The sequence below is a fragment of the Crinia signifera genome, chromosome 2 (genome assembly GCF_055691185.1).
Source record: "Crinia signifera chromosome 2, ASM5569118v1, whole genome shotgun sequence".
NCBI lineage: Eukaryota > Metazoa > Chordata > Amphibia > Anura > Myobatrachidae > Crinia > Crinia signifera.
In genome coordinates, this window is record NC_139218.1 from 247,076,628 (window position 1) to 247,104,104 (window position 27,477).

At 40.4% G+C, this 27,477-nt stretch overlaps 1 protein-coding gene across 1 annotated transcript in view; it reads left to right on the forward strand.

Annotated features, from left to right (window-relative positions):
• Nucleotides 1–20,321, forward strand: part of CIP2A (cellular inhibitor of PP2A) — a 48,290-nt gene extending 27,969 nt beyond the window's left edge. Inside the window, exons 8-21 of the mRNA XM_083174197.1 lie at nucleotides 675–750; nucleotides 1,414–1,641; nucleotides 3,116–3,275; nucleotides 4,518–4,659; nucleotides 5,881–5,980; nucleotides 7,538–7,656; nucleotides 8,004–8,190; nucleotides 10,413–10,487; nucleotides 10,573–10,683; nucleotides 11,040–11,236; nucleotides 11,850–11,963; nucleotides 13,304–13,386; nucleotides 15,083–15,222; nucleotides 18,725–20,321. Of these exons, the coding sequence (XP_083030323.1) occupies nucleotides 675–750; nucleotides 1,414–1,641; nucleotides 3,116–3,275; nucleotides 4,518–4,659; nucleotides 5,881–5,980; nucleotides 7,538–7,656; nucleotides 8,004–8,190; nucleotides 10,413–10,487; nucleotides 10,573–10,683; nucleotides 11,040–11,236; nucleotides 11,850–11,963; nucleotides 13,304–13,386; nucleotides 15,083–15,222; nucleotides 18,725–18,895 (1,903 nt within the window). The 3' untranslated portion in view covers nucleotides 18,896–20,321. The remainder of the gene's footprint in view (nucleotides 1–674; nucleotides 751–1,413; nucleotides 1,642–3,115; nucleotides 3,276–4,517; nucleotides 4,660–5,880; nucleotides 5,981–7,537; nucleotides 7,657–8,003; nucleotides 8,191–10,412; nucleotides 10,488–10,572; nucleotides 10,684–11,039; nucleotides 11,237–11,849; nucleotides 11,964–13,303; nucleotides 13,387–15,082; nucleotides 15,223–18,724) is intronic.
• Nucleotides 20,322–27,477: the final 7,156 nt, after the last annotated feature.

Genomic DNA, 27,477 nt, shown 5'->3' on the forward strand with positions numbered 1-27,477 from the left:
AAAGTGTAGTACAATGCTTAATAGGTGAGAGCAAAATAAAAGCAATGCTGACAAAAGGGCCATATTCTACCTAGTCTGTATGTATCATTCTTAAGTCTGACTGAGAAATCATGTCAATAATACAATATCTTATTTACAATGATATTTTTATATAAATATCATGATATTGTAAATTTTAAAGAACTATGCATTTAGGGGGGTATTCAATGTTAGGGGAATATCTGTCGAGCAAGCTCGACAGCCGTGCCCCTGTCCCGTTCTCGGTCAGCTCGCCCGGAACTCGGCAGTCGGGATTTAATGTCCCGAGCGGCGAGAAGGGGGCGTGGCCGCGAGTTGATGACGGAAATAGACGAGCTCCGGGCCAGGAGCTCGCCTATTTCCGGCTTTTCTCGGCAGAACGAGCCCGACAGCTTGTGATGTCGGGCTCGTTCTGCGGTGAAACCCTGTTCAATGCTGTCGGGGAAGACCGCATTGAATAGGGCCCCGCAGCCATCTCCCCCGTCGGGAGATAGCTGCGAGAGCACGACAGTGATTGAATACCTCCCTTAATCCCTTTTTTTTTTTTTTTTTTTAAATAAATAAAATATATGCTTTTTAAAATGTCATTTTCTTACCCATTGTGGCTTTACAAACTAAACTGATTTTATCCTACTTTTTTTTCCTCTCTCAATCAGATATGAGCATTTTAATTCATGTCTTATTCAAGTGCTAGGTCTCCTACATGGCAAGGATCCTGACTCTGCTTTGAAGGTACTGTATACTGTGTGTGTATGGTATGTATGTATGTATGTATATGTGTGTGTGTATTTTTTTTTATTTCATTTTTTTCCTGTAAACTGGCAACTCATTTATACTTTAAAAGCATTTATTAAACCGAAATAGGGTTTATACATAAAGGTACATTTATAAAAGTGCGACTTTGAAATGAGATACGGATATGTCCTTTTACACCTTTGCAGCATGCATGAAAACATTTATGACTTACTATGTCGTACATGTTTTCTGAAATTTGCAAGTTGCAGTGTGAAGTAAGAGGACACTTCTGTATATGTATATTAGCTTTTTATTAAAGTCTTCATTCCTTTTATGATAAGGCTGTTGTGCCGTGCCAAGGTGACTACTTACCATATTTACTGTTTATTTGAAAACAAAATTCTTAAATGCCTGTGACTCCTGACTTCAGAGATTTAACACGTGTTCTTGGAGCAGATGCTGTGAATGAAGATGTCACAACTTGTTATATCTGGTAGAAAAGTATAGAGGTAAAAGCAGAATTTCATCCCTACAAGTACTAATCCACTTATAAATGTACCTTTTACAGTATATTTCCATTGTATGTACTGTGCATGCCCTGTTTACTGCATTTAGCAATCCGCAACTATCTTAACTGACTTCCATTCCTGTATTTTCCAGGTGTTAGAACTGTTGCTGGCTTTCTGTTTTGTTCCCAGTTTACGGCACATACTACGCCAAACAATATTGGAGCAATCTGGTATTTCTGGAACGGGGAATGGCAGAGTGGGGCCACGCACAAAGTCTCCGGAACCAGTTGTGGCACTTGTTCATTGGTCAAGTCATGTTCTAGAAGCCCCTCAGAATTGTGCAGTACTGGCATTGGAGCTCTTCAAAGAAGTATTTGCTGTATGTTACTGCGTTTCGTGTTTTATATATCTAGCTCTCTATCTCTCTATAGATATATATCGAAAAGGGGGGGTTTGTGGCCTTCTTCCGCGCTAAGGAGGTGGCAGCACTTCTATAGTGCCTTGCTGTTAAGGCACAAGAGCTAGGAATGAAAAGAAACGATATAGAAGTGCGCTCTTAGATTCTCAACAGAAATGGTACACAATTTTGAAAATTAATAGTATTTATTCAGAACATCAGTACAAAAAAGTCTCTCTCTCTCTCTCTCTCTCTCTCTCTCTCTCTCTCTCTCTCTCTCTCTCTCTCTCTCTCTCTCTCTCTCTCTCTCTCTCTCTCTCTCTCTCTCTCTTTGATTCTCGTAAAGTTTCAATAATTGATCCAACATCTGACTTAATACAGCATAAACAACCGTCTCTCTCTCTCTCTCTCTCTCTCTCTCTCTCTCTCTCTCTCTCTCTCTCTCTCTCTCTCTCTCTCTCTTTGATTCTCGTAAAGTTTTAATAATTGATCCAACATCTGACTTAATACAGCATCAACAACCGTCTCTCTCTCTCTCTCTCTCTCTCTCTCTCTCTCTCTCTCTCTCTCTCTCTCTCTCTCTCTCTCTCTCTCTCTCTCTCTCTCTCTCTTTCTTTCTTTCTTTCTTTCTTTCTTTCTTTCTCTCTTTCTCTTAATTTGATGATTCTCGTAAAGTTTCAATAATTGATCCAACATCTGACTTAATACAGCATAAACAACCGTTTATGCTGTTTAAGTCAGATGTTGGATTTCTCCTAGGAAGAGGTTGATCCCTTGATTTGGATTTATCTTGATGGATGATTAACCCATTTGTGACTATATAAAGGAATAAAACTCCAATTTATTTACAACACTATATGGATTGGTGGTGTTTTGGCGAGTGCCTCACACCTCTGATGTGACGAATAGGGGACGAACTAATTCTATAAAAAAATATTTTTTTTTATATATTTTTTTTAGATCTAGACTTATAACTAATTGTTAAAGCAATACATGTCAGCTATTCAGAATGGACCACTACTTCTAGGTACAAAAAAGTCAATGGTGAAGCATTGTACTAATACTCCATCAACCCTAAAATACAACAGGGGCCAAATGTAATAAGGTGAGCGTTTCAGGAAGTGAGAGATTTTGGGGAGTTTCCCCCTTTTTTAAAAAGCAGCAATCAATTACACTGCAAAACCAGGTTGATTTTGCCATGTAATTGATTGCTGCTTTAAACATGGGAAAACTCTCCCTGAATCACTCACTTCCTGAATCTCTCACTTCCTGAATCTCTCACTTCCTGAATCTCTCACTTCCTGAATCTCTCACCCTATTACATTTGGCCCCTGGTATTCTTTAAAAATGCACAAAGTGACCAGACACATGTTCTGAATAAAGTATTCAAAACTTCACATATCCCAGTTTCCCCTTCAAGTGCTGATCGTCCCATTCTGATTTCTGTATTGTTTAGGATGCCATTGACACAGGTGCCAGCCAGTCAGCAGAACGCTTCATTGACCTTCTGATGCCAGTTATTCTTGAGCAACTTCTTGTTCCTGATCAGTCTTTGGATGAAGTATTAACAAAGAAGAAATGTGAAAGAATAGGAAAAGCAATAGATGTATTGATCAATATCCTTTAATCTGATTCAGTTTGAAAGAATCCCTGGATATGTTTTCTGTTTGTAATACCTTTTTACAATAATGTGTACTGGGTTACATGTGTTCATAAGATAAGCTACAGAAGAAACTGTGGGGATGCATAGAAGCAAATAAATACACACTTCTACATGATAAGTTTGACAAAGTAATGCAAGTTATTTGGAGCCTTGTAAGCATTACTGCATCATGTCTGTCATGCACGGTGTATAAGATATTTTGCGTCACAGAAATATTTCATAATCTACCAGTGCACCAATTTTTGATGGCCAATGAGTTCACTTCATAAGTGCCTACTTAAGCTCAGTACACACCAGGACGATCCTGCTCGTGAGCGGGTCGTCAGAGGAACGTACGACCCGCTCACGAGCTGCCAGAGCCGCCGACTGGCACAGAAAAAGCCCCTGATGTGAACGCAATCCGATCGCGACCCGCACCCACTACAATGGTCGTTTCTGAGATCCTACCTGCAGCAGGCAGGATCTCAGAAAAGACCTAACGACCCACGGGGCCGCGCATCTGATTGGGATCGCATCAGAAGGGCAGCGAAACGGCCCAAAACACGGCCGATTTTTACATACATTCGGTCGAGATTGTATCTAAATTGGCTCGTTTTGTGCCATATTGTCCTGGTGTGTATCCCACATTAGACACAGATACACACTAATGCAGGTTTGTTTGTTTTTTGAAATGTCGACGGAACTAGAAAGCTGTAAACCTACTGGTTTGCTTTATTTGGTTGTAGAAGCCTCTGCAACTATGTTTATTGCAATCTCCTGGTGGGCGGTCCGGTCATGGGATCACTACAAAGTAGATTGCTACATATTGTCTATATTTGTTCCTAGTGAATGGGTAAGACCGTGCACTTATGAATCCACTGTGTAAGCCAAAGTAACTTTTCAAAAAGATTTTAAGTATAGTCCTTTATTTTACTGTCCCTTTTTGTAAAAAGAAATATGCAAACTTTCTAGAATAAATTTCTATTTTAATACAGACTAATTAGGTAAACACAATAATCTTGATTTGCATAGAATATTAAAATTTACAGACTTGTTACATTTTTAGAATTAAAATAGATTGTAAACTACTTTAACAGAAGACCATTCCAAGTGTGTCAGATTTAAGGTGTTACTTTTAGTAAGAAAATTAAATGATTATTTGTCTGCTTTACTATGTGCTGTTCAGGTATTGGCATTCTCCTTAACTTATGCTTACCGCTTTGTGGTGATGACTCATTAAAGTCACGCGTTGCTCGGAAGCTTGCTGTCAACAGATGTGTTGCTCTTGTGGATTATCAGTTCACATTCAGTGGAGTCGAGTCTGGCTTTGGCACCAAAATGGTGGATTCAGAACTGTTGTAAGTTATCCTCAAATGAGTTGCAGAATCCATGAAACCATAGTTACATGGTATATTCCCTCCTGTTCCTTCCCCTGCACTGTCCACACCACATGTGCACCTTTTTGTCTACTTTGCCTCTTCAGCAACTCTGACACTGTTGGCTCACCCATAATTCAACTCCCCACTGCATGTGGGCTCTGTGATTTGCTCTATAATTTCTCCTGTACTTGTCATTCCTTGTCTATGGTTTTATTCCAGTGTTTATATTTATTATTGATACTGATTGCTAATGTGCTTATAAAGTAGACTTTTTTTTTTTGGTTAACCCTTGTGTGCACCATGTGGTTCCTAACCTAAGACATTGAGAAGAGGTTTAGCAGTTGTCTAATAAAAGGAAGTGATCTATCTGCATCATTTAAATCAGGGGTGTCCAAAGTTTTTGCAAAGAGGGCCAGATTTGGTGAGCCTGTTCCTTCGCAGTATATTCCCCCTGCCTGACCCCTTTTCTCTGTATGTCCCCCCCTCTGCCCCCATTCAGTGTATTTCCCCCAGCCTGTTCCTTCACAGTATATTCCCCCAGCCTGTTTCTTCACAGTATATTCCCCCAGCCTGTTTCTTTACAGTATATTCCCCCTGCCTGACCCTCCTTCTCTGTATGGCCCCTTCTGTAAGCCACAGGATGGAGAGGCTAAGCAGGCACCACAAGAAGAGGCGGCAGATGCCTGTGCTCCCTGCTCCCGCCGTCGCCTTCCTCTGCTGAGTCTGCTCTGCATGCTGCGCCTTCCTCTCGGCATACTGTGATCACATACTTACATGAAGATGCCGACACCCACTCACCGCTGCACACAAGGTTATATGCGCTCACTGTAGGCCCAACCTCTACAGTCCCGCGCTGTGAGTCCTGCTTTTAATGCTCCGCCTCCTTCCGGCTGGAGCTTGCGGGCCACTTAAAATGACATCACGGGCCGCAATTGGCCTCTGGGCCGTACTTTGGACATGCCTGATTTAAATATTTGTAAGCAGTGTGTGTGTGTAACATTGGTACAGATGCTCAGACTGTTAAATGAGCCCAAATCCTGACACCCCATGATTTTATAATAGAGAAACAAATATATTTAAGCTTCGATAAATTATACCTATTAGTTTTAGTCTAGATATAATTGCAACGTTTTTCATTGTTCTAGAATGGATGCAGTCAACAGACACAAATTTAATTTTAATTTATTATTTTGCACAAAGCAATGTTTCTGCAGATGTGATTTTGAAGACTTTGGATCTCATGAGCAGACTAAAGCAGTTGGTAACAAATATGGAAGCTGCTTTCTATAAGATTTTGCAGGTATAGTTTGGAAATTATCCCTTTTTATTTTTTTTATTTTTTTTCATTTTACTAAATTTTGTGTTTATTTTCCAAAACAGTGCAATCCCCATATTAAACATATAATTTGGCAGCAGATAAGAACCTCTTGGCCCATCTAGTCTGCTCCTCCTTTTAAACATGTTACCTCAAACCATATTTGATACTTATTTCTTTGTAAAGATATCAATATGCCTATCCCAAACATGTTTAAATTGCTCTACTGTATTTGTCTCTACCAAATCTGATGGGAGGCTATTCCACTTATCCACTACCCTTACTGAGAAGTAATTTTTCCCTCGAATTTTCCTCCCTCTAAATTCAGTGCATGTCCTTTGGACTGAACTTATACATTGACATTTGCATAATATATATCTATATCTATCTCTCTGTCTCTCCTATTACCGCACAATTTGGGTGTATCCTATTAGCCAAGCCTGTAATAGCTGCAGATTAGAGCTATTAGTCGGTCTCTGCTGTTCTGTTTGAAAAAGCCTAGTGTCCTTTAAATTCCTTTGTGTGAAGAACACATGATTGTCTGACTCCAGAGAATGAGTGGCAGAATTCACATGATATCAAGGGCACCATGATTTAAAAAAAAGGTTTGGTACCAGCATAATATATAATTTTGACATACCACATGCCATTTACGTGCCCCTCCGCTCCCAACATAGCTTTAGACTAGGAGTGGGCAAACTATGGCCCGCAACCCGATCTTGACTGGCCCGCGGTGCCGCTGAGGACATGTTTTGAACTGCACACGGGGACAGCCAGCCGGGATTTTCTCATCGTTGCCGCACAGCAGGGCAGCCGAGCGACGGCTCAGATGTCCCATAGTGTGCTAGGTAGATGCCGGAGGCTCAGTGGCTGTGCAGGGCTGCAGGAGACAGGATCTCGGGCAGCATGTGCCATGTGGATGGAGGCTGCTTAGCGAGATAGTCTCTGCACTCCTCTTGTGTCTGTGCTCTGGGCTGGCTGCTACCTACAAAACAAGTAAGACAGCCTGTTTTTCTATATAAAGAATTTGAGCTCATACTGTGTGGCTTAATATGACTTTTGTGTGCGGCCTGCAAATATTTACTTGAATTGTTAAGTGACATCCGGCCAAAAGAATTGTCCACCCCTGCTTTAGACTCTACATGCTCCTCAGACCTTCCCTTGATGTCTTTAGATGACTATGTATTTCCTATTAACTGCCTTTCAGGAGTCCCTGGATCCACCCCTCATGCTTATTTTTATTTTGTGTGCTATTTTGTATAACCACTTCTTAGATTTTTCACACTTGTGGTCTGTTCTCAGTAGGAAGTACTGGTTTGTTAATTTTGGTGTAATCAAGGAGAATTTATCTTAAGGTTCATTATTCTCTTATGACTGTTCTATATTAGTACTGGCTTGCATCATGGTCAGATTCACAGTGGTGTAAACCCCGAACATTCTTCATGTTTTTCATTTAAATGTCACATTCTGCTGATTTGCATTGGTGTTTGTAATAGCCCCAGCACATTTAAAGTTTTTTTTTTTTTTTTTTTTTTTCTTTAGGACCAACGGTTGATCACACCACTGTCTTTTGCAATTACGTCTGATAATAGAGAGCGAGTTCAAGCTGGTCTCCGAATACTGTTTGAAGCTGCCCCATTACCAGACTTCCCAGCACTTGTGTGAGTAACCTATAGGGCAGGAATTTATTTTACATATTCACCATAAATTATAATCCCTTTGTTTAAAAGCATGCTCCTTAGTGCTCAGTGTGTAATAGCTGTACTAACAAACTGCCCTTTTGCAGCTAGAAAATCTCAAAGGGTTTTCTCATGGAGCACAAAAATCTGAAATTTGTATTTGGAGTGAAAGTACAACGAATATGAGGCACTTCTTTAAAATCAATTTAAAAAAAATTGTGTTTAAGGTTGAGTCTGTAAGAGTCCCTCAGATTTGCACTTTATGCATGCCACATATTGTTGGTTGTATTTTTCTTTTTTCTGAACCAGATTATGCTTTTGCGTTTTAGGCTTGGTGAGAGTATTGCTGCTCATAATGCATACACACAGCAAGAAAATGAGCATCCAGCAAAGAGATTTGGAATGCAAGTTATTAGAAACAACTGCAAATCACCACAGACCTCCAAAATGCAACAGGCAAATGTATCTTCCTCAAATATCCAGGATCTCATACAAAAGCTACAATCTGGGCTAGAGGTAAATTAACAAAGTCACATTCAAACTATTACTTAGAAAGAACAAGTTCTAAGATCCAGATGTGTCTTGTCTCAATATGCTACACAGTGGGAGCTGCCTGGCATGAGTAAATTGACTGGTCTTGTGCAAGCCTTCAGCATCGACTAGATGTATGGAGACACAGCTGTATGTTTTTTTGCTTCTGAAAACATGAAGTGTCATTAGGATGTGAATTATTGAGGCGTATCTTCGTGCCGCACTTCCTTTATTCAGAATATCAATATAAACTGGCTATTGATTCCTTTATGCATTTCTGCAAATGTTTGCTTCCCTACATCTCAGCTGTGTTGTGTACTGTGTATTTTGCTGCTAATTATTCTTTACTGTTTTTCAGTTACTGTAATGTTTAGTTCTCTGTACCCTGCAATGTTCTAATGTGTTCCATATGTATGGTGCTGCAAACCACTTGTAGCACCTTTTGGTACATGTGTATTATCACAGCGCCCAAGATGTTGGTCGCGCAATGTTTTCATCACATCACATCGCATGCCATACACCCGATGGCATGCGATGCGACGCGATTTTACACCACTATTCGAGTAAAAATTGTACAAGCACCCTAATGGGTGGTTTTAAGCACCCTAATGGGTTCTTACAATGTAAAATGCACCCCCCACTATAAACGTGAACCCGAAGCGTGGCGAGTGAAGCGGTACGTGTCCTACGACCTTTTCATACCCCCACTATCCACGTCGGGCTGGAGTTGATTTTATATAGTGTGGCGAGCCACCGAGCCCGAAGCATGGCGAGCGGACGCGTATTCCTGTGAAGATATGCGGGGCTCGCTACGCTTCGGGCTCGGGGGCTCGCCACACTTTATAGAATCAACTCCACGCCGACGTGGATAGTGGGGGTATGAAAAGGTCGTAGGACGCGTACCGCCGCCCCTCGCGGGCTCGCTGCGCTCGCCACGCTTCGGGTTCACGTTTATAGTGGGGTGTGACGTGGGGTGCATTTAACATTGTAAGCACCCATTAGGGTGCATTTAACATTGTAAGCACCCATTAGGGTGCTTTATATAATTTTTAATCCCATCGCAATGTATGGCATTGTATGCCATATACAATGTCATACAATTTTAAAATTGTACAACATCGCGCAATATCGCATCGCATACCATCGTATGCCTTATGGTATGCGATGCGATGGGCACCATGATAATACACAAGTACCACACTTTGGGTTTTTTTTATAAATAAAATTTAATAGGAGGTAGGAGCTGATTAGCTGGTTGTTTATTACTCTCCATTTTATCACTTTTAAAGCTTCGTGCATCTGGCCCCAAGTTTGCCCCATGATAGATGCAGAATGTACTAAAATAAATGCACAGCTCAGCTGCCTTGCTTCACTTGCTTCTAAAAAATGGGACCTTGGATGTAGGGTGAATGGGCTGGCCCAAAGTAGTACTGGTGATGACAAGTCAACATTTGCTGTGGCCTGTCCCCAGCCTTTATGTCACCCACTGTCTCAGGACATGCTTTGGAGAATTATTACATAGATTTCACATTTTCTAATTTTGAAGCTGTAGTTTTATCCATTTGTTCTGACTAACCCTAAAGACCTTGTATTCGCTACCGACTGTACCTGAATCTTTCTACTGTAACCTCAGCGTAAGCCTTGCGGTATGTCTACTCTACTGCAAATATAGCCGCGCTCATCTTGCTGTGGACCCGCCACTCATGCCAATTTGGCGTGCCAATGTTGCACCTGCAGCATGGAATTGCTATAACGCGCCATTGCTGCTCAATACATTTCTATGAGCCCCGGGGTGAATTGGCTGCATGACCGTGGTGATGGGATCGCGAGAATCGGCTTGTATGTCGCACAAGGCGATTGGCACAACAATGAGCAGCATAGCTACATCTGTACATAGAGCCAGCTGCATATGTCTCACTACATCTTCTAGCTTCAGCCCTGATTAAATAACCCGCTAGCAGGACATGTTCTAGAGTGAGCAATATATGCAAATACTGTACCTACAGTATCTTGTGCCAAAACCAATGTCCAGTACCCTATGTGGTGAAAAATAATTCTAGCTTGTTTTTAAAATGTATGCAGAACTGTGAAGTCACCAGATGATTTGGGCCCCTGAACCCTTACCCAACCCATTGGCTTTGTTTTAAATGCATTATATGTTTTGAGCTTTTCTCCTATTAGTTGATTTATTTTTTATTTTTTTGTAGTTCAAAGACCAAGTTCATGATGTGAGAATTTCAGATATCATGGATGTTTATGAACAAAAATTATCTGCTTTTGCTGTGAGTACTGACCTTTTCTCACTTTCCTCTTGAGAAGTATGTCCGTGCAGTGTAATCATTCTACTATACGGTTTTCTTTTTCCAGTCCAAAGAAAGCCGGCTGCAGGATCTATTGGAAGCCAAGGCTTTGGCCCTTGCTCAAGCAGACAGACTGATTGCACAGTACCGCTGTCAGAGGGCACAAGCTGAGGCAGAGGTGAGAGAGACACAGGGGCGTTTCCGCTTTGCATTATGCAGCAGTGCTAATAGGGCAAACTGGCACTTGTTATTTGCCAGTAGATATGACACTGAGGCAGTGTAATTACTGTACACATTTATATTGCCAAAGCTAGTTTTCTGTGTGCAAATTATTTTAACATTTTCAAACAACTTTGTAATAGGAGTATAAAAAATAAATGACCTTGATAGATTAATTTCCACCTTATTAATTACATGTAAAAAGTGTGTTTTTAAATAAAGAATGTCTGAAAATGAAATATTTGCTTTTTTGTTATAAACTTTGGAATTGAATACCTAGAACTGAGATGACAAATTCATGATTTAATATTGCAGGCACGAAAGCTTGCTACAATGTTAAAGGAGGCAGAGAGAAAGAACGAGGAGCTGAGCATACTTCTTACATCTCAGCAGCTGGAGTCAGATCGAGCGAAGAGTGACATTGAGCGGTTATTCCAGCACAGCAAGAAGCTGCAGGTAGTTGCCGATGAACATGAAACGTTAAAGGTCTCCTACGCTGACCACCTAATGAAGTAAGCATTCACTTGTCTATAATCATTCATTGGAAAAATTTGTTTAATCGCCTTTTTTTGCGGAACATTATTTTATATTGGTTTGCGAATTAAATGTTCAATGTTCATGTTGAAATCCCGGGTTTTTGCACGCTCCCGTGCAAAAACTTGAGTTATTATGGCTGGTGTAACGGAGGTATTAATCGCACACAAACTGTGTTGTATCAAATTTTTCAGCAGTCTCCTGTTTTAACACAAATGGACACTAGCATAGTTACTCTGCACTGGGTGTATTGAGGTTAGATTTATGCAGATACATCCTCCTCCTTTTTACGAGCCTTTGAACAGTTTTTCCCTTAGCAAAGGGTTACAATATTAGATATCTGCATTTTTATTTCATATAAATAAAGGAGTACCAAATATATTCTCATTCACTGATTGTCAAAAATGTAGTGCATCCAACCTCCTAAAATTGCATTCTTCACTGAAATCACAGTCACTGGTAAAGATTGGGAATATTCCTTCATGTAAAGTTTACATTTGTGGCCCTCTGGAAGTGGAGCATATAGATATTTTTAACTATAATACACAAGAAGTTAAATATTTTGCCAGTAACCATGTGTTTAATTTGTAGATACGAAGTCTGTGAAAAGCAGTACAAGGAGCTACAAGGGTCCTACAACTTGCTAAATAAGCAGGCTGAAACCATGAAAAAGCTGAATGACTCTCTAAAGGTCCAGAATGAGAAGTAAGATTTTTTTATTTTTTTATTCTAACCTATTCTTCCCCTATAACGTGTTTTGAACATAATCTAATGAAATTCAGTTTATGAAAGTATCCGTTAGTGTAACCTAATTAGATGGGTATACTATCCAAATTGGTAGTATAGTTCATACAAATTGACCATTGTTTTATATAGAGAGTTGCCTAGAAATAGTTCATGCATTGCATACTGTATATATCCAATGTGTTGAGTAGAAGCATTTTTAAGTGTGCTAGCTGTACTATACAATGCAGATAGATCTAATGGTGGATACATTTGTTAACATGGAGATGTATTTCTCCTTTAAGAGGTTTGGTTTCATTTTCTAAACTGCAGTAGATTGTTGCTATCTGCAAAATAAAACTATTCTACTGTATGTAACAGTCTTTAGATTTGTCCTCCTTTGCCTACTCATTGTTCATTTAACGGGGGGGGGGGGGGGGGGGATGATTTATGATAGTTTCCCAAACTCTGCCAATACAGTCTAGGTTTAAAGGCTATCCATGCTTGAGTCCAAATGCTTAAATCAAATTGAGGGGTAGATTTATGAAGCAGTGATAAGGGAGAAGTGATAAAGTGCCTGGTACTTTATCACCGGCCATCAGCTTCTGACTGTTAAGCTGGGTTTAAATAGGAGCTGATTGGCCAGTGATAAATTACCAGGCACTGTGGGGTAGATTTATTATAGCGGCGCTATGAGCACCGCTATAACACTCCCTGCTTAGCCTCAGTAGCGAGGCGAAGCAGGAGGGGATACCGACCAGATCTACTAAGATCTTGCCGCCGAAGCGGGGGAGCGCTAACTCCCCCCTCCGGGGATGTCCCCTCCAGCTGACAGCGCGTCAGTTAACACTGACGCGCGGTCTGCTTCTCCCCGGCCGGCTGGACTGCGCATGCGCGGGATCTCGCTACTCACGCGAGATCCCCAGCGCAGCTCAGAGCCAGCAGCACTGACAGCGCTGTCCCTGCTGTAGGCAATGGGCATCGCCGTCTGCAGCTGTCGAAGTCGATAGCTTCAGGCGGCGGAACGGTCAGCGATGCTGACCGTTCATAAATTAGGCAGGAGGTTGGCGTGCAGCACAAAATATCGTAGCTGCGCTATGCCTCCTGCCCCGCACCGCTGCACGAAAGACGCCCGCTCGGCGGGTGTCATAGATCAGGGGAAGCGCTATCCCCTGCAATAATGCAGGGGGATAGCGCAGATTCCCCTGATCACCCTTTCATAAATCTACCCCTGTATCACTTCGCCTCCCTTATCACTGCTTCATAAATGAGGTTTCCTGGATTTGTTATCCACATTGAGTGTTGTACTAATCGCTTTACAGAACTCTGGCACAGCTTGAGGACATTGAAAACCAAAGAAAAGACTTGGCAAAGCAGCTGCAGGACAGGGAAAGCAAAATACTGAGTAAGTAGTGTCCTTGTTAAAGAAGGATCATAGCACCTTTTTGCCAATGTCTTTATCTCACGCGTTTCATCATATTTCCAACTTTAAAGTGGTTGGAACAATCAGATAATCAATAGTCAAAGTAGCACAGACTATATCATGGGGAGGCAGTAGCAGAACCATTCTCAGTATGGAGCAAGTGAGGGGAGAGGGCTGCATGAGACTTGATGTGAGAAGGGGTAATGGGGTGAATGCAGGAACCCACAAACTAAACCGTTCAAGTTGTGTGCCCAATAGCACATTGTATTGATGATGTGCTTCAGTGACATGGAAGGATTGCGTTATCCAGCGCATCTCTATAAAATGAAGTTCATACATTCAACTTGTAACGTATTTCTTCATGGCGGGGACGCTTCATTACACATGGGGTTAGAGTGGCATAAGGACATTGGCTACTAAAAAAGCTCCTCCCCTCTGACGACTCCTCAGCTTTTTTCATTAAATGTTGAGGGAGTAGGTCAGCACAGAGTTGGCTTCAGGGGCTGGAGTCTCTGGTATTTTTCCCCCTTCCTTGCCTTCTGTATGGGCTGGTATTTCCCATGTCCCTCCTACCGGTAGATGTCCAGGTTGTGTATATGTGTGAGTGTGGAGTCTCCCCTTACCATTTGCATGCTCTCTAAAGAGCTGATGTTGGTGTTTGAGCCTCCACCTGGCATCAATAAACACAGAAGTGTCCTTATTTGATGTATTGGGTTATAATTTTTTCCATTGAATACCATATTATCCATTTCATTTAAACGTGAATTAAAAAGAAGGCATGCCCATTTTCACATATAGGTTTTTGTAATAGAATCTATGTGCAGAATAAAGCTTTTTAGTTCACGTTTTCTTGCAATTCTCTATTATTATTTTTTTTGCTAATTTAGTGTGGATTCTTTGTCATGTGAGAAGAAATTAACAAACTAATAGTGTGTTTTTGCAGGTTCAAATTCTTCTGAAAGAACAAAACCCTAGAACTGATTTATTTCAGTACAGTATACATATTACTAATATTTGTGCTGGAATATTACCAGCCCAAAAAGTTCAAAAATAGGCTCAGCCTTAAAAGGGTGTAAAGCTAGGTTGTAAAACTAGGTTGGCAATGCAGGTTGAGTATCCCTTAGCCAAATATTCATTATCTAAATTATTCTGAAAACAATACCTCCCCAAAATGTACTTTTTTTTTTTTTTTTTTTTGCTAAAAACCTATTGGCTACATCTGCAACTATACTGGCACTACTGGGGACATGACATGTAACTGCCACTAAATATGTGCAAGAAAATTATTACTTGGCATTCAAATTCAGTGTCTGAGATTGTACACACATTTTGTTTCATGCACAAATAAAATATATTTGTGTGTGTTTGTACAACATAAATGCAAGATACCTCAATGAAATATAAAAATAATCCAGAATACAGAATAATCCATTATCCAAAATGCTTCTGGTCCCAACCAGTTTGAATAAGGGATACTCCACCTGTACCAAACATTAAAACAAAATGTACATATATTTGATAACTAAAATACACCATTTAATAAAAAAAGCTTTTTTATTGCATTGTATTGAGTGTTTCACATTAAAGAGCATACTGCTGTCTAGTCAAGAACAATTGTTTAAAGGTTGAATTATTTTGTTTTTTTTATTTCTCAACCTTTTTATTTTTTTTGTAATAGCTTTCCAACAGAAAGTCAAGGGCCTAGAGGACAAGGTTAAATCAAAACAAAAGGAAAAAGAAGATATGGAAGAAACTATTGACATCTTACGTAAAGAATTAAGTAAAACTGAACAAGCAAGGAAGGAATTGAGCATTAGGGTAAGAATCTTCATTTCCTTGATTGATTTGCAACCAAACCAAAAGTAACAGTAACAACCACTTTTTGCTGTATGTAGGATTCTGGCATATTTTCATTTTCAAAATAGTCATTTTGTGAGGGGTGAAACACAGTGGGTGCAGTTTGAGTATGAGAGCGGATTGCTAACTTGGTTCTCCTAGAATCAAAGACAAAGGTGTGCAAGATTAGCAGCTTTACCCCATTATCCCCACTTCTGGTCAGCAGTTCTGGGTTTGCCTGCTTAGACTTATCACGCCCACTGGGGTTGATACCTCTCTGAGCAGTATCTTTTTGAAAGCTGTGTGCCAGCAGTGGAACAATCAAATTGAGAACTGTCCAACACCCATTCAATTGTGTGTGTGTGTATGTATGTATGTATATATATAATATATATATATATATATATATATATATATTAAATTTAGAAGTTCTACTACGTATGTTTTATTTTGCAGATTTATTGTGCTATTAGTCTCTAATAATGTACCTCTTTTTCTCTGTCTGTGTGTGTGTATACATATACGCACAGAAGTAGAGCTAGCTGTTGAACACAAAGCTTTGCAGCCATTGTTGGCAATGTGTAGAAATTAATTTATTGGTGAGGGAGGGTCAAGCATAAGAGGGAAGAAGGCCTAGCTCATGAGCGCTTGCAATTGAAGGTTATAGACCGCTATCCACTAGTGCGATATGACCACTTTTCATGCAATTCCGACACATTGCTGCGAAGGATTGCATGAAGTGACACATCGCATGTCATTTACCTACAATTGCGATGTGAGGCAACGTTCCCGTGCCCCTCGCATTGTATTTGCAAATCTTGCGGGCTGCCATGAATATTTGTCGCAGCCCGTAGCCCCTGCTAGGATCACATATGATATATTGTAAGCAAAAGGATCACATAAGATGTATCCAGCTGCCCAGGAGCCACCAGGTGATCTCATGCAATATCTCGGCCTAGTGGATGGCTGACATAAGCATCAGACCTACTCAGAGGTGGGAGAAAGTGAGCCAGAAGTATGGAGCGGTGGGATCTAAGGGAGCTGGAAGGCTTTGATATATAGAAGTGGGTTATGTGAGAGGCTGCTTGAATCTTTGGAGAGATGAAGATAGTCTTACTAGAGGATGGAGAGTGTTCCAATGGTGGGGGGAAACATGGTTACCTGCACCCCTGCATTCACTTGTCCTAGTCTCATCTTGGTGACAAACAAATATCTTGTTTCTGAAGACAAACTAGAGACCCTTTATTTTATATTGATATTGCTGTACTTACTATTCATTTGGTACTTAAGACTATTGGCATTCCTAAAGACAAATCTTGATGACCTTTTTATCCTCTGACTTATGCTGGGTACACACTTACAGATTGATCTGTCCAATCTATCTGGTGGGAACAAATATCTGGCAATGTATTCGAGCATATGAGACTCAAATGCTGTAAAACAAACAATAGTAATTCAGATACGTAAGTCATTTGATATATCACATTAAACCAAACAATAATATTTATCAATGTTCCAGTGTTTGGGAGCAAATGATTTTGTCATTTTCTACCATATATTTCTAGATTTTTGTCCCCACCAGACAGATTGGACAGATAAATCTTTGTGTGTGTACACCGCTTTAGAAGCACCACCAAACAATCCATTTGATTATTAGCACAGCTGCTAATATGGCTTCCCTCAAAGGCAATGCCGGTTTGGTCAGGCCCAGGTGTTACTATTAGAGTTACGCTCTCCGCTTGGCATAAAATGGTCTTGGATGATGTAAATGCTTCTCTGCCAGGCCCAGATCTATTCTTCTTGACCATAGCCTCTCTTATCCCGAATTTAAAATTAGTATTTGTTGATATCGCATCCTTAAAAGCAGTTCCCATCAGGCACTCTTTTTTTTTTTTTTTTTTTTTTTTTCTGATCTAAGAGAAAAGTTTGATTTAACCCAAACAAGATTTTTATAAATATCTCCAGCTACGCCAATGGCTAACTTCAAATGATGGTAAACCCACACAGGGTGGGATATCAAGATGGTACAATTATCAGATTATCAAATTTAAGACTCGAAAATTAATAGCTGAAACTATGTGGGAAGCAGATCGGTCTAGGTCTCTGACTGAGGAGGACTGGGATACTATCTCTTGTGTTGTAAACTATCAAAATGTCTTACCATTATGAAATGTTCTATAATCTCTGTCATAGGGCATACTACTTATATTTAAGCCGTAATGTGTATTGAACTGTGGCGCTCTTTATTTGTACTCTATTTTTGTTATTTATTCAATGTTATGCCAAGTTTTGTCTCCCTGTATTGTTCCTTTGTATGGCACTGCGAAACACTTGTGGCGCCTTATAAATAAAATTATAATAATAATACTTCTCCCCTCAGCGGCAACACAGAATATGGCCTTCTGTTTCTAAATTCTGTTGAAGAAACTGTGGTTGTATTGGCTCTATTCTTCATATATTTTGGGAATGTCCGTTGTTGCGTCTGCTGTGGGATGAAGTATTTTCCCTCATAGCCAATTGTAGGAATAAAGGTGCCTTCTGACCCTGTAGTAGCATTGTTCCATCCCAATACACAACTTCTTCAGGGAGACCATCATATCCTGGGACATAACCTGGTCTGTACTAAGGCCGCTATTGGCCAGCTCTGGAAATCACCCTCTATACCTGACATACATAATATTGTTAACAAAGTCAATAAACATTTTGTTTTTGAAATGGCAGACTGTAAGTACGCCTCCTCTGCTAGATCAAATGGCGTGAGTACAGAGAAAGGCAGGGTCTTTCCCTCCTATGCTGTAACCAGATGGCCATGTTTGCGCTGCTTTTCCCAATTGCTACGTGAAATGTTTTTGTTTCAATGTTCTATATTTGTGTCGCGAACCTGAGGCATACATTTTGTGTTTGTGTTCCCTCATGTTTCTATATGTTCGTGTTCCCTCATGTTGCTTAACAATTTTGGAAGCATCACAAAAAAGAGAGAAAAGAAAGCTGCACCATGCAAGCAACAGCTTTCGTTTCTCTTTTTTTTTTTTGTGACAATTTAGTTCTTGTCCAGTGGTAGCACACCTCCGACCTATTATTTGTGACCTTACAAATAGATTTAGAAGCGTGTAAGGGGGTCCACTTTCCTCAGATCTAGGCGGGTCATGTGCGATTGGCATTCTCGTTTTCAACTTTGGACGCATATTACGAGCTCCTCGTGTATTTAATATCTCAAAATTGATGCAAAACAAATGTGTTCACCTATGATTGTACAGATTTTCGCACATTGTTTTCCTAAAAGATTCAAGAGTCATTGCAAATTTAATAGTCTTTAAGAAGCTGCTTATGAAAATTGTTCAAATGTACAAGTCCTATATTTTGGTTTGCGGTCAGGATGATTATGATAGGATACAGTGCCTCGTCTATCTTACATTACATTTAACCTTTGCTAGATTAAAATATGACCATAAGTCTTGTAAACAATTTTTGTTTGTCACTACAGGTATCTTCACTAGAAGTTCAGAAGACTCAGTTGGAAGTACGTTTGGAAGAAAAGGAGGGGATGGTGAAAGCCCAGCAAGAAGAGCTGAGCAAGCACTCGCATATGATTGCTATGATTCACAGCCTGAGTGGTGGCAAACTGAATACAGGAAATGTGAATCTCAGTCTTTAGAGACACGGATGCTTGTATGTAGCATTTTTGTTGAGGCTGTTTTGTGTGCAGTAGACTTTTTTTGGGAAAGGACATCTCAAGGAGGATTAATCATGCTTCACAATATAACGAACTTTCCTTTTAAAATACAATACCTATGTACAAAGCTTACTTTTTAATATTTTATGAGTCATGATATTTAATTCTTGTTGATCTATACAATATATCCATTCTGGTTATGAGCAGAATGTATGTACAGTATGTTGTTGTTTTTTTCCCCTTTTGTTTGTTACCTTTCTCTTATCTAATGTAGTATAAAGTGTTTTGGAGTAAATGGTTACTAAATCAGTCAGTTGGAGTATATATGGTATCTGCACCATCATTAAATCATTCCGTCTTCCATATTAAAGAGAAGTCTGAATACATAAATATGTACTCAAACATCTAAAAAATGGTGGTACACATGTGAGTACAAAAAGGAGAAAGTACTCTGAGTAGGGCACTCTTTTTTGTAATGTCATGTTGATAAAATTCAATTAAGTATAATACAAATAATATAAAGTGGTTTTATTTTAAAACTTACAAGGTACCGTAGTTAAGTAAAGCTCACTGGTCAAAGTAGGACATTACTAGTCTAGCAGTGTTGTGGGAATAATCCACAAAGTGATTTATATACAAAAGAATGTTCTGTATTCTACAAACAACTCTTTTTTTTCCTAATCTTTTTAATGACTTTCCCATTCACATTTTCTTTATTTCTTTGTATATATTGTTGCCTTGTTTTTCCCACAATACTGCTTTTCTATTCTAGCAATTTCTCTTTTATTTTACGTTTTATTCGCAGTGAGAGCTTTCTTCTTATGAATTGTACTTGTGCACCACCATTTTATTAGCTATGGTCTTACATATGTATATGGTCAGACTTCTCACGCACACTTTGCTACAAGATTTGATCCTGCTGCAGATACCTTTTTATAAACCTCTGCCAAACCAATTGCCATGGTCTTCTCTGCCAGATTATTCCTAATTGCACTTTTATCAGAAGTACATAATTGTATTTTAGCCATATTTATTTTAGTTTGTTTATGTACACAATATATATTAGGTGTCTCACAGAATGAAATACCATTTTGTTTTGAAAACTTTAACATGAATTCTTAAGAACACACAATCTTTTGCTTTAGTAAGTACAGGTGTGTTTTTTTTTAGTGGGATTTCCATAAAAGATCATTGATAATCAATGGCGAATGCATTGACCTGTCATCTGGACCCATGCTATTGTTAACTAAATCTGTTGCATATAGTCTATTATATAATTGAATTGATATGGTTTGGTAAAGAGTCAGTTATGTTTTATTCCACTCTATTCCAAATGCACTGATGCTTAATTAACTCTAAATTATTGTCCTTTCAATTAACAAAATAAACACTAGTTATGCACAGAGAATCCTGCGTTTTTGTGAGAATATTCAACTTGTACATATATATTTTCAGTGTAAGCTAGGGATGTTACTGTTTGTTTTGTATTTGTCTTTGAAAATATTAAAATCCTAAATATGTATGTATACTGTAGTATTTTGTGGTTTCCTCAATGCTACTTTTGTTTTTCTTTCTGTCTTACCACAATGAGTATAACTCCACTTTATCCCCCGTACAATTTACAATGACACACGCACCAATTATCAAACACCACTCGATACAGTAGTAGACCAGACCTATACAAATAACCTCAAAACATATAGGCAATAAGCCTATAAACATATACAAATGTGTCCACTTATCCTCGCTGCACATTAATCAGCCCTTCTATTCACACCACGGCTTGACTGTATCATTGAGTGTATTTTGTGCAACTATTTCTGGTAAAATGCATCATAATTTGCAAATTGATGCACAAGCATGATGTAAATATGTGGTATGCCTATATTGTGTGCTGTTACGGCTGTATTTGCATGTAAAATGCTATATTTGTGCTTCCTACAAACATTCTCTTGTCAAGTTCCTCTTCCTGACCTGGTGGTCTGTATATCACCCCTATAGGAAGAATCGCCTTCTCCCCTGTTTCTATGGTCACCCAAAGGGCCTCAGTTTTTTCTTCAATACTTTGTATTAAGATAGTCTTTATGCTTTTTTCACATATATTGCAACCCCCTCCTCCGACTCTTCCCATTCTGTCCTTCCTAAATAAAGTATATCCTGGTATACCTATGTCCCATGCACCATGTCTCTGTAATAGCCACAATATCCAGTTCATCCCTTGTCATTATTACAATTCGTTCTGGGATTTTATTCCTAAGCTCCTAGCATTTGCACACATAGCTCTTAAAGTTTTGTTTGTGTTTCTCCTGGTGCTAGCTATGTTCATCTTTCTGCCTATATCTATTCGGTTTTGATCAGCATTATCTTCTGTTGCAGTGGATAGGCTTCCTGTTCCATTTGCCTGCAGAGACAATACCTCCTAGGTTGGGGGAGCAGATTTCTTCATTCTTATTTGGGTCACTGCCCCCCTCTGCTAGTTTAAATAGTTGCTGATGAAGCTTCCAAACTTCTCACTTTATATTACAGATCCCCTTGAAGATGGGTGCAGGCCATCACTTTTATATAAGGCTCTGTCTTGCCAGGTAGCTTGACTTTGACCTAAATATCCAAATCTCTCCTTATTGCACCAATTCCTTAGCCAAACATTGAAGTTTCTGATTCTCAGAGTTCATGTATGATCCATTTATTCTTCGGGACACGTTAGGGGCCACAGGCTAACGCTGGGTAGTTTGAGTGGGAGAGAAGCTTCTAGCACCCAAGCGGTTAAACTTCTTTTGCCCACAGGCAGACCAGGCTCCTCCCCGCCTCCAGGACAGGCAGCTCCGTTTTTTTTTTGGTGCTGGCAGGAGCCACATGCACCATAAAGTGGGGCTGCTATATGCAGCTTTACTACTTTTTTTTTTTTTTTTTTTACACTGGCGGTGATAAGTGACAGAGTAGCAGTGAGGGGGTCTATTAGATATTACGCATCAGTGTGTGACCGCAGCTGTCCCTGGGCATTCAACCACAGCTGCAGGCTGGACCCGGGACACCTACAGATCAGTAAGATGCTCCCAGTAAGAAGCAAGCGCGAGGGGCTAGATGCGGCTGAGCAGCCCGGCGTTTGGGGCTGCTCTTGCAAGCAAATGGCTGGTACACCACTTGCTTCTGCTGGACCACCAGGGAGACTGTGTGTTGGCAGTAGCGGAGCCGTCCGGCAAGCACCGGATCCCCACTGCTGTACTGGCATTGCATGAGGCAGGATTCCCTGGCGGCCAGACAAAAAAGTGGGGTGTTAGATCGCACTGGAAGTAACCAGGGTAACATCATTATCAATAATTTCAAAGACTTGGCCTCTGTTAAGTTGGTGTGCTACCGCAAGACATTAAAGAGGCTTAATTACAGGGGAAACAAAAGAATGTTTGTTTCCCCTGTAATTAAGAACGTATAAAATATAACCTTTATTACATTATTTTAAAAGTTTCAGCGAAAATTTTTATAAAAACTAAACTTACAACATGTATGGACTAATTAGACAGTATAAAAAGGAAATAACATTCCTGATGTCGCGGGGGTATTAATTTGCAAAGTTTTTTGGAGGCGATGTGACTGCATAAGAGCCGTGTCCTCAAAGCATGGGAACCATGTCCCTATATGACAAATCAAACAATTTCTGTATTTGCAGGGGATTGGATGTGGGCAGCGTCCTGGCCACTCAGTGTCACCCCAATATTTAGTTTGTCACAAAAGAGTGTCAATACTCGTATTCTAGGTGTCAAGAAAGAAATAGATGTCCGAGTGCTGCCAGGATGAATACATATATACATATACATATATATATATATATATATATATATATTCCGCACAAAAGTTCAACTAGATTGTGCTCACTCCAAGGCACAAGACCATAACATATTCTTTTTGAAGGAGGGCATTTTTCAAGACAAAACAGCCAGATATACATGAGATCCTTCTCCACCAGCGATGTTGGGCCATCCTCTCGCGGAATGACCTCCTTGTCTTCCCGACATATATATATAAGACTGCAAGGACATTGCAGAATGTAGACAACAAAGTCCAACTGGCAGTGAAGCCTATATTGCAGCTGGATTCTCCTGCCCGTTTGGGGAGAGGTATGAACCAACAGTTATTAATGACCTGCAGGTCGTGCACCCCGTGCAATGATAACAACCATTTTTTCGCACCAGCCAATTTCTGCTCATCTCACCCTAATTGATGTCATCGGAGTTTGCATTGGTGCGGTACAACAAATCCAGAGCTCTATTGCGGTCTCCTCCTCTAATAGATTTCTCTACCTGAATCTATTAGAGGAGAAGACCGCAATAGAGCTCTGCTCAAACAAGAGGCAGAGTGGATCTTTCAGCTTGATGTTATAGCACCAAAGGGGTTAAACGAATATCGTTTTCAGCATTTTGAACCCGTCATTCAATTGTTAATAGGAATGTATATTGTATTTGAATGTGCTTGACACACTGTTGCATTGACTATCTTGTTTGTTTATTGTTGTATTTTATGTTTTAATTTTATTTATTTTTTCACTATGAGTTATACACTTCATTTGAATTCCACAAATATATCGGGCACCTCTATGAATAATTTTTTGACATTGTATATGTATACATATTTTGTGCACATGTAATTTTGATTGCTTACTATATTATATTTATTACAATATGTCAAATGTCACAGCATTTGTAATCTATGCACAATATATGTACTAGTTTACTCAGTCTAATTGGGTGCTAGTGCAATGTAATCACATGAACAGCCTGTGGATGACGTCACCCAGCACCGCCCAGCGGTGGGAGGCGGCCATAGGCTGTTTTACCCACGGTGTTACTATTTAAGGCCAGCTATGAATATCATACTCTGTATCCTTAAGATAATGCATAAAATAAAGCACTGAAAGTGATATACAGACACTGTACTGCCTATTTTTCTTTCTGAAAGAACTGAGTGCCGCGCCTACTACGAGATATACCCACTTTACCAAAGCTGCGAGGGCACCAGTGACTGATATGACAGTGACTGATATGACACGATGATGGGAGTGCTGGTCCACCCGCCAGTATGTGTGTGTATATGTATGTATGTATGTATGTATGTATATATATATATATATATATATATATATATATATATATATATATATATATATATATATATATATATATAATCACCAAGGTCAGTGTCCGGGTGGCTGTCTGTTGCAGTGCGTACCTTCCAGCGGCATTGCACGCTGCTTTGAGGACACGGCTCTTATGCTGTCACATCGCCTCCAAAGAACTTTGCAAATTAATACTGTGTCCGCTTACAGTATTAGTTTTTGTTACAAGTGCGATTGCATCAATTATCTTACAGTTAATACACCGTACACACCAAAAGATTATCTGCTAACCCTCACAACATCAGGCATGTTATTTCCTTTTTATACTAATTAGTCCTTACATGTTGTATGTTTAGTTTTATATAAAAAAAAAAATTGCTGAAACTTTTAAAATAATGTAATATTAAAAACGTCATGCAACAATTGATAAAAGCGATATGAACTTGATACAAAGGATTATACTCACGATAATACCTTTTCTTCGGAATACTTCATGGCAGCCATTACATTGGGTTCATCTCTCTCTCTCTCTCTCTCTCTCTATTAGACAGGTAGTTTTTTTCCCCTAGGACCAGACTCCTCCCCTTCCATATGCTATATAGCTGAGCACCTCCCCTCTGACCATAGTCTTTTGAATGTCTCCGCCCAGATCCTAGGGAAAAAACAGAAACAGGGAGGGCTAAAAATTATTAGGCTGCCATGAAGTATTCCGAAGAAAAGGTATTATCGTGAGTATAATCCTTGCTTTCTCCTTCCTACTTCATGGCAGCCATTACATTGGGATGTACCAAAGCAGTAGGGAGGGCCATACAATACCTTAAGCCAAGGCTTGCCTCAGGACTTCACCTCCAAACCGCACTTCTGCCACATCCAGGGCGTAATGCTTAGAAAATGTGTGCAGAGACGACCACGTGGCTGCCTGACATATCTCTCTGGCTGACACATTCGCCTCTCTTGCCCATGATACCGACATTGCCCGTGTGGAGTGTGCTTTAATACCTTCCGAAACTGGACGTCCTACTTTCCTGTAGCAAAACGAAATAACATCCTTAAGCCATCTTGAGATCGTTTGTTTCGCTGGCACGAATCCTTTCTTCGCCCCTTGCGGAATCACAAACAAATTCTGATTGTCTGAAACCTGCAGACCTGTCCAAATAAATCTTAATGGCTCTGACCACGTCCAACGTATGTAACTTTTCTTCTCTTTTATCTTGTCTTGAAAAATCTTCAAGTATTGATCCTGTATACATAAAGCTTGGAGCTCTCCGACCCTTCTGGCCGAGGTGATTGCAACCAGGAAAGCCACTTTCCAAGTCAGAAACTTGAGGTTTGCTCTATCTAATGGTTCAAAAGGGGCCAACATGAGTCCATTTAAGACCAGATTAAGATCCCATTGTGGAATCATAGAACGAATCCTCTTGATAGCCTGAAAAAACCTTTTCACCAGACTGTGATCAGCAAGTTTTCGGTCCAACAGGACACTTAATGCTGATATGTGCACCTTCAGCGTAGACCCAGCTAGCCCTTTGTTGAAACCGTCACATAGGAATTGCAGCACCTGTGATATATTCGCCTTTGGAAACTGAAACTTTCCTTTGGACCAGTTAGCAAATATTCTCCACACTCTGTAGTAAATTTTGGACGACACCTTTTTTCTAGCCTGAAGCAGTATTTCAATCACTTCTGGTGACAAATGTTTCCTTCTCAGCTGCTGCTTTTCAATTTCCACGCCGTCAACGACAACTTCTGAGGATCCTGACATGTGACTGGTCCCTGGGACAGCAGATCCACCGAGACTGGCAGGAACAGGGGCTCTGCTACTGCCATACTCTCCAGCATCGGAAACCAAGCCCTTCTCGGCCAGAATGGCAGGACTATTATTACCTGACACCTCTCTGTCCTGATTTTCCACAACACCCTGTGAATGAGGGAGAAAGGTGGGAACACATAAGCTAGAGCATGGTCCCACTTCTGCGACAGGGCATCGATCCCGCACGACCCCTGCACCTGGTACCTTGAGAAGAAGCGAGGAACTTTTTTGTTGACTGATGATGCCATGAGGTCTATTTCTGGCATGCCGAAGTGCTCTACTATTAGCTGAAAGACCGATTGCTTTAGTTCCCATTCGCCTGGAACTAATGTACTGCGACTCAAGAAGTCTGCCACTTGGTTTTCTTCTCCTGGAATGTGCAACGCTGAGATGGACTGCAGGTTTACTTCTGCCCAGGACATTATGTTCTCTACTTCGTCTAGCAACACTCGACTTCTTGTACCCCCTTGGCGGTTGATATAAGAGACCGTTGTGATGTTGGCTGAGAACACTCGGAGATGAGCATCTTTGATATCTTCCGCAAAGAATCTTATTGCCAGCCATACTGCCCTTAGCTCTCTGTGGTTTGAGGACCATTCCCTTTCTAGCTTTGACCACTTTCCTTGGCACGACTTGCCCAACCCGTGTGCTCCCCAACCGGAGGCGCTGGCATCTGTAGTTATAACTACGAGCGTTGGACTCTCCAGTGCCCCTCTTCTTTCTCTGAGATTTTCGAAACTCCACCACGCTAGAGACTCTCTCACCGCGTTTGGGATTTTTATTTCCTGATCCAGTGACCTGTGGTTTTTGGAAAATCTCAGGAGGAACCACTGCAGTGGCCTCATCCTCCATCTCGCCCAAGGGATTACCTCTACTGCTGAGGCCATCATCCCCAGTAGACTCATTGCAGCTCTCAGGGATATGCGCGAATCGTTGCGAATACGTGTAACCAACTGGTGGATTTTTTCGCACATTCTTTCTGAAAGGGATATTTGGAAGGCCACTGTGTCCACTAAAATACCTAGAAACTGGATGCTTTGAGAAGGAGTAAGTCGACTTTTCTCCCAATTGATCATCCATCCGTGATCTTGGAGGAACTTGACCGTGTAATCTCGGGCGATAACACTTTCCTCTTCGGAACGTGCTGCTATCAGAATGTCGTCTAGATATGCCCATAACATAACCTTCTGTCTTCTTAGTTTTTCTACTAAAACGACCAACACCTTCGTGAAGACTCGAGGGGATGAAGTCAGACCGAATGGCAGGCATGCAAACTGAAAATGCTTTTTTTCTACGGCGAACCTCATATCTTCTGTCGCCTGGAAATATCGGGATGTGAAAATACGCATCTTTTAGATCGATTGCCACTAGGTAATCTTCTTTTCTGATGCCCATCAGAATTGACTTGGCATTTTCCATGTGAAACTTCTTTTTTAGGCGGTCGTTTAGATTCCTCAAGTCGAGGATAGTTCTGAACCCGCCTGATACCTTGTTTATCACAAACAAATGGGAGTAATATCCCAGTCCCCTTTCTGTTTCCGGGACTACTTCTACCGCATTTGTGTCGATAAGTGCTTGTAAACTTAACTTTAAAACCTCTTTTTCTGAGTCTAGCAGAGGCATTCTGGAACTCAAAAACTTCGCCAA